Source organism: Malaclemys terrapin, chromosome 13 (assembly GCF_027887155.1).
Source record: "Malaclemys terrapin pileata isolate rMalTer1 chromosome 13, rMalTer1.hap1, whole genome shotgun sequence".
NCBI lineage: Eukaryota > Metazoa > Chordata > Testudines > Emydidae > Malaclemys > Malaclemys terrapin.
Genome location: NC_071517.1, coordinates 19,208,136 through 19,216,601, shown reverse-complemented (window position 1 = coordinate 19,216,601; position 8,466 = coordinate 19,208,136). Strand labels below are relative to the sequence as shown.

Genomic DNA, 8,466 nt, shown 5'->3' with positions numbered 1-8,466 from the left:
AAAACTAAGAAAGCAGCATAAGTTAAAGCAGCAGGAAAGCTTTTTTTTCTTCCAATCTATGAATAAAAATGAGATATGAGGATAAAAACTACTAGTCCTATAGTATTAAAAGGACATGACGACCAGAAACAAATCAGTTCAACTCACTCACTACACATAAATTCAAAAGATGTTTTGATAACCCCGTTTCCCCTTTTATGTCCAGCACATTTAGGTAGGTTTATTTAACTAATAAAAAACAATTTGAAGTTGCTGTTTATGTGCATTTTTGATTGAATTCCAACTTCCATCCACTTGCAGACTGACACAAATTACAAGTAAAAAATTAATCCAGTAAATAAATGCATCATTCACCATTTTGAAACAATAAAAAAGCTGAATAAATGTATGTTAAGCTATAACACGGCTTACATAAATTTGTATAAATATGCTTTACCTTCTTGGTGACCAAATTAGTACCAAATTTAGTGTGAAGGCTCGGTTTAGTTGCAAATCCACGTTTAATGGTTAACATCCAATGAGAATCAACATTTCTTTAGAAAAATAACTAAAGTACAAAACTGATATTTAAATCAAGATTTCCAACTTTCTGATTTTAATCAGGATTAAAATTGGTGATTTAAATCACTTCACTCTGGAACAAACAAAAACAAGGAAAATTGAAAAAACTCCCATTCCTGTTCTCTCTTCTGTCTAGTTATCTAAACTGGAAAGTGGATTTACTCACCCAAGCACTTTCACAGATATCCTTGTGGTTAGCATAGGCTGCTGTAGCTAAATCAGTAAAATCAAGAATAGTGTAATATAATAGTAAACTGTTGTGCATTTATGCAAAGTGGCAAACAGACAAAAATCTGTGTGAAGGCTCAACGTTCAGATAACTTCACTTACTAGAAAAAATGAGTGTTTTGTCCCACTGTACCAACAGTCCTTTCTGGTTGTAGTGGGCTCTGAATATGGCTTTGCAGCACCATACAATAGATGAGAGCTGGCATCATATGGCCAGCATGAGGAGAGGCCTGAGAATATTCTTGTTCAAGGACTAAAAGAGGATCCTATCTCCCGGGGGCTTGGGTTAAAGTCTTGCTGTCTGGAGTGAGTGCCAGTGGAGTGGTGGGGTTTTAGAGACATTGCCATGAAGAGTCACATCACACAGGGAAGTCAGGGTAAGAGCAAGACACACACTAGCACTGGGTGCTAGTGAACACTTTAATCTTCCAGCAAAGTTATAGCCAATTGTAAACAAGCTCTAAGTAAGGCAGAAGTTATAAAATGCTTTGGTCAAATCCCATTTAGAGTACTACAAGCTGGGTCGCTTATATTAGACTCTTTCACAGCCTTTTTCATAAAAGCAGGGTTAAAAAGGAGAGATGGACTCTGGAAGGAATCCAAGGGAAGGTAGGTAGTGTAATACAGTACATCACAGTCATAGAGGCAATTGGATCAGAGACCAATCAATATTAGAGGGAGGCCAAACCCCCACATTTATGGCACATTTGGGGAAGTTTTTGGTCAGTCAAAGCAAAAGCAAGGTGGCTGTAAGATTCTATTCTGATTCAGTAAGGTCATCAGTACCATATCAAGAGAAGCACTGTTGTAAATACAGAATCTCACCAAACCTGTCTTACCACGTGCATCATTGTATCATCTAGGTGCTTTCTACCACCAAATGCGTTTGACATTAAGGCGAGTATAATAGATTATTTTTAAACTGAACTGTTCCTTTGGTAGTTTAATATGACATTGTCAATTCATTTAGGTTTGAATTTTACATAGTTAAATACTGTACTTCATCTGTGGAAGAGGTTATGCATTTTTTACCTGAGTATTTTTAAAGATTGCTTGGAATCCCATACATTAAAAGAAAAATATATCCCACAGAGTTCATGCACAGGATTTATCTCCTTTAATGAAGGCAACTTCCTGTGACAAACTCCATGTGGCTCAAAATGGTTTCAATCGAGATCTGTTACAAATTTCCATTTGCAGAACCTTCAGGGTATAAAAGAGATAGGGACAAATCTGTTCCATACTAGTAGGATCAGGAACAGTTTGCCAGCACAGCCTTTTTCTGCTTAAACATTCAGGACCAAGTCACCACTTGCTCTGCTATTAGCAGCTATATTGGCATTGCCAGTATAAACTGTCAAGCAGCAGACCTAAGTGAACACTTCATAAACACACTTGGGAGTAACTGTTAGACTAACTTAGTGACATTTTTTGAATAATTTAACAATTTATTAAAAAGATTTCACTCATTCACTCATTTCTAGTTGTGAACAGACTCACTTCTGAATATAAACCAAGTTCTAATCAGTAGGTTTATATCCACCTACTGCCTTGATTTTAAATTAAATCTACATGGCTGTGTATGAAGTGTCCAATAACAAAAAACAGATTACTATCAAGGGATGCTTATTGTTCTCAATTTTTTTAAAATTCCCATTAACACTCTGAATATCATTCTGGAGTTTTACATCATAGATTTTTTAAAAATGCCTCTTATAAACTCAGCTAGTGTACAGTATTTTTCATAATTTTTAATATGTATTATCTGCATTAACATTGTAACAGCTCCATTTTGTGGATTAACATGATACTCAGTACAGATTTCTCAATTTGGTCTTCAGGTAAATAGAGTTTCCTAAAGCTGCCTAAATATAAGCCGTTTCAGTCCATCATGAAAATACAGATTTTTCTTTTTTGAAATGGAAAACAAATACTTATATAAATAATTGCATGATAACAACAGAGAGTAACAAACTGGAATTCAAAGTTTAAGCCCACTCTCCAGCCTTCACTCACCTCACCGTATGAAGGAACAAGACATTATGTGAATTAAAGACTGAACAGCAGCCTAAACTTTTAGTTTAATTTGGAAATGTAAGGTGGAATCTATTACCACAATTAAAGTGAATAATTACCAATACATTTTAAACTGTTCAACTGCAGAACACACACTTTAAAAAAAAAAAAAACTTTTATTATAATAATATGGTAGCCACTGTTAGAAAACCACAACAGCTACTCTTAATGGAGACCCCAGAGGGTCAGTGTATGACATCAAAAGTTTTATGGATAAACTGGTCAGATTAATTTCTACAGATGGGTGTTTAAGCTTAAAAATACTGAATATACCTCTGACAAGATAATTTTTACTCTCTTTTTAAAAGGACTTGTGATAAAGAATTTTATCTTTTCTAAATGAAGAACAGTCTGTTATCTTAAACATACACAATATTAAGCGAGACTCTTGTTTTACTTTAGACTGGAAAAATATGCCAGGGACAGTCAAAGTCAACACAAAGTAACAAACAGCAAAAGGTAGCAAGAAAGAGAAACAGGTAAGTGCAGCTCTGGTCAAATTCATAGCAGTTCTTTACGTCAGTTAACGGCTCATTTACACTGTAATTTCTAATCAGTTACATGCAAGCCCGAAGAAGCATTTGATCACTACACATGGTAATAAAATTTGATTAAATTTATCAGGCAACTGCTAAAATATGAAAATTTGCAGATGTAATAAAGTAGCTTTATCTGAACTTTAACAGGACAGACAAAAGTAAATCATTCCATTGGTTAAAAAAAACCCTACATTCAGTTTTTTACGAAACAAAATTTCACATGAAAAGTATTGTGTGATTCCAAAGTTTCCGGAGTAGAAATGGAGTGATTTGAAATGTCAAAGACCCCATTATTTTGCAAAGAAATGAAAATACACCTCAAAAATTTCTAATTCCACATGTGAACAACAAAATACTGCATATCTACCAACAACTGCATTGGGTAGGTCATTATGAAAGGCTAGCTGCCAAGATGTAGGAAATGGCTCCTTGCCTCTGTTCCCTTTAAGGAATATACAATCGTTTGAAACCAGTTCACACTAAGCGCTTATCATGCTGCCGTTACACTGAGATACTCAGTCTTTAAAATAATCCAATAAAGATTTTATAAAGCTGCAGACCTCCCCAACACTGGATTTCTCCTCAGTGTACACAGAGTTAGTTTCAGTAGGGGGTGGGGAGGAGCAGGGTCACAGCCTCTGGAACAAGATGTTTTGCAGTTTGATTTTTTTTTAAATTACTGAGTTTTAAGGCCACCTGTGTTGTTTTTTCAGTGCTGAAAGTTGAAGTCTGATCACAGGGCCCCTTTCCCCACTGCGTGAGAACATGTTCCAATGTTTTAGGTGTTATATTTAAGTGTCTCCTTTTGGCACCATGGAGTTGATTTTTTTTTTTTTTTCAAAAAAAAGAAAAAAAAAAAAAAGAAAAAGAAAACTCCACTAAGTTTCTAGTTCTGGCTGCCTTGATCGCTCACTGCAACAGATGGGGTGTCCACATTAACAGCTAACACTATGCTTTCTCCATCCTCTGTTTTGATACGTTTAAGTTCTTGTTGTTCTGACTGGTCTCCATTCTGACGTTTTGTTGGAAGAGATGCTGATGCGGATGCATGGGTTGCTAACATATGCAAAGGACTTGCAGCAGCTGTAAGAAAGATAATGAAAAACTTCAGATTCCAAATTAATTTTGAAATAGATAATACAAGAGTCAAACTAGCATTGTTGTTAAACATTATGAACATTATTAATTCCTTTATTATTTGTTTGACAGCAGCGCATTAGAGGCCTCAATCTGGATTCAGGGCACATTCTTCTAGTCACTGTACAAACATTAGAATCCCTGCCCTTGAAGCATTTACCATTTAAATAGTCAAGAAAAAGGGTGGGAGAAAGGAAATATCTTCATTCTGTGGCCAGGAAACTAAGGCATAGAGAGATTAAGTGACTTAACCCAGCATCACACATGGAGTCTCTGGCACAGCTGGGAAGTGCTCTCAGATCTAGTTACTTTCTTTGGCAACAAGGGACTAGCATACTATGCTGAAGTTATATTTTAAACCTTCACTCTGCACTCCATTTGCAGATTTCCCCAATATACTGATGTAAGCCAGATGAACAGAATCTGGAATTTCCAGAAAAATATTTACAAAACCAAAACCAAACCACAAAACTCACTGTTCTGAGATCAGGGTTTGAATGGTGTACAAATAATGCAATGCTGACCACACACTGAACAAGAAGGATAAAACCAACTATTGAGTGGCTGTTCATTCAGTGAACACTGAATGAGGCAGGGGTCCTGTAGAAAAAGTAGTATGTGATCATGTAATTAAAGACCGTATCATAATGCATATGGGGGCTAAATTAAGGTTGCATGGGGGCAGTTTCTGTATGCAATAGTGTAATGTATACAGCAAATAAAACACTGATGCACTGTAGAACAAAACCTTTCATCATATTGCTTAATTCCTTTTTGAAAGCAGGCTCTTATACATAGCAAAGTTCCACAGTCCTGTATAGCTAAATTAGGGGGTAGCTGATTAAGTGCATTGCTACAGTTTAGCAGACTGAACAGTTAATGCTACGTAAAAGAAATGTAGCAAAGTATTCTGCACCATACTGAATAAGTGAAATGTCTATCTGGTGCTTTTTTTTTTTTTTTTTTTTTTTTTTTAACGTTTTTCCTCTCAAAGTATTTTAGTTCAATTTTTAGATTTAAAGGACCAGATTTGTTGACCTGCCTGAGCTGTGCTCAGCGAAGTATCATGGGAAGATGGGGAAGACAGCTTTAAGTCACCTTTACTTCTCCCAAATCCTGAGGCCACCTTTGGTTCACAGCATAAGTTACTGTGGTCTGAAAGCTGCGTAGCTGATATCTGACTGTTCGTGCCCCAAAGTTATTTTGGTGGAGATTTTGCTCTGTTGCATGATGTATGTGTCCTGAGTAGGGCCTGCTGAAGACTGGGGATTCTATAAGTGGCTGAACTGTTGCTGTGCAGAGTGTTTGACTAATCCAGCGTTTCCCAATTTTTAATGTTTAGGTTGGTGGTGGGTGTACTTGAGAAACCCCTAATTGTTACACATTATATTGTATTTCCTGTTGGAATATATGAATAAAAGGGATAGAAGAGAGACCCAGCTGTCCTAAGAGCAGTATATAAACCTCATCTGAAATCATGTGGCCAGAGAGGATCCAAGGTCCTAAGAAGCTCTCTCCCAAAGCAGTTGTCCTCTACTTGTCAGCATTTAGGAAAAAATCACAGGTCCTAGTAGTACTGTATAACATCCACTGCAAATACTACTAAAATACTATTATGTTAGACAATGAAATATCCGAGGACTTGGAAATGATAGGTGAGAACTTTGAATTTAGCAAGGACACCATCAGGCTACATACAGGAGCTTCCTTTCTGCACTCTCACAGCTCTAGTGAAAATATAATTTCAGTTAGGGGAGAATAAATGTGACTGAAAAGTGCACAAACCACTCTAATTTTATAGACACAATACACCTCTGACCTTTGTAAATATGTCTTGCAGAAAAAGGATGACATTATAAAGATGACAAAATGTAGATTTTTAGAAAACAGTTCATATTCTTCTTTGGTGTTTACACTACAACAATCAATGAACCCAATGGCCAGGAATGGGGGCAATGTACAACAAAAAAAATTTCTTAGATTCTTAATCCTATTTTTGGCCAAAGGGCAATGTTTTCTGCAGCAGAAAAATCCAGCTCCCAACCAGAATAAATTAATGGGCAAAGGAAATAAATTTCAGCATCACCTTGAAAAGGAAGCTAGACAATATATGCAGCACCATGTTTTGTAAAATCAATTCCTGTATATAGCAACTGAATCACCAGCATCTGGAATATCAGCATCAGTATTTTAGTCAAGATCAATTTAACATCCTGCAACACTGTAATTTAAACTAACAAAAGACTGTTCAAAGACTGATTTTGCTTTTACCCATTCAGAAAAGACATTAATGGTTGTAATGGAAAATGAAAATTAAACAGGGATGAGTGCCTATCGGAAATTTAGTTTGGAGACTAGACAAGGTTTCATTAACACTTTATTAAAAAGAATTAAAAGCTACTTGTTCATTCCAACAATAGAAACATGCATTTCTGATAGATACTCCGATTTTAAACTTGATTAACTCCTAATCTGACCTCTGAATAGCTAGCAAGGAAGATAGATACTTCAGATGGAAAAAAAGAAAAAGAAAAAAAGAGACCACTGTCATTACATAAAAAGCGGTTTTAAAACCCAGATGTTTAAAAAGTCTGAGCCTTACTTTAAAGATTCTACAGTTTCTACATGAAAAAGCTCCTAGGGAGAAAGTAATGTATTCTAAACACAAGCAACAGTAGGCAACTTCAGTCACCTGCATATAAGCCTGTTTAGAGAAGTAATCCCTTGATTCCATAAATACTTGCTTCTTGGAACAACTAGCTTTAGCACACACAAGAGGAAAGGTGACTTTGGATTTGGGGTAAAATTTTCAAAAACTCCTAGGATTTAAGAACTTAATTTCAAAAACATTTTCAAAAGCAAAAATGAAGGGAAAACTGAAGTGTCACAATGACAAAATTTAGGACACTCAAAAAAACAGACTAAACTTCAGATGGACCTATCAAAGCCAGGCAAATAGACACCATGATTGTAGTTCAATTGCAATTTGGAAATATGTAGTACACACTGGACAGAATAATTTAAACTAATAAACATTACAGCATTCTATTTTAACTGAAACCACTCATAAAAAGGACCTAGCTTTCAATAAAATACCTGCTCATATCGAGAATACTATCATGCCATTATATAAAATGATGTTACAGTCTCATCTTGAATACTGCTTTTAGTTCTGGTCATCCCATCTCAGAAAAATTTAGCAGATACAGAAGGGACACAAAGATGATCTGCTACGACAGAGAAATGGAAAGGTTCCTATACAAGACACTGAAAAGATTAGGACTGCTTAACTGAGGAGACAAATAAGAGGGGGCATATAGTAAATTGTTCAGAAAAAATAAAGAAGATGGTCCAAATTATTACCATAATTCAAAAGGATACATCCAATTAAACTAAATGTCAAACAAAAATTTAAACTGATAACAGGAAATGTTTTGTTTTGTTTAGAAAATAAAGGTATTAACTTGTGCAAACTATTAGCCACAAGACAAGGCAGCATTCAAAAAATGACAGTCATATGGATATGACCATCGAGTTACAGTTAATAAGAGAAAATCTATGAGATATAAGCCCCCATGCTTCTGGGCATAAGCAAATACTTGGGTTAAGAACACAACTTCCCTTTTGAGTAGTTACTCCAGAACTGTCCATTAAAGGGGATTATTGCAGCTTTATCTGAAGCACCTGGTACAGGCCACTGTCAAAAATAAAGATGCTGACAATAAATGGATCACCCGTCTGTTCCAGAATGGCAAATTCAGGGTGGAGTGATTAAAGTTAAGGCAATTTTAAATTATTTAAATCAAAGATTAAATCAGGCTGAAGCTTTGTAAAACTAATTGAAAATGTGTGCTATGGCAATTTTAGATTTAGATTTATAATGAATTATAAATGAAGTGGTTTTTGTTTTTAAATGCCTTAACTG

The 8,466-nt window shown here is 35.5% G+C and overlaps 1 protein-coding gene across 1 annotated transcript in view; it reads right to left on the bottom strand.

Moving 5' to 3' along the window:
- Positions 1-1,717: 1,717 nt before the first annotated feature.
- FOXK2 (forkhead box K2) overlaps positions 1,718-8,466 on the bottom strand; it is a 64,849-nt gene continuing 58,100 nt past the window's right edge. Inside the window, exon 9 of the mRNA XM_054046556.1 lies at positions 1,718-4,487. Coding sequence (XP_053902531.1) covers positions 4,291-4,487 — 197 coding nt within the window. The 3' untranslated portion in view covers positions 1,718-4,290. The remainder of the gene's footprint in view (positions 4,488-8,466) is intronic.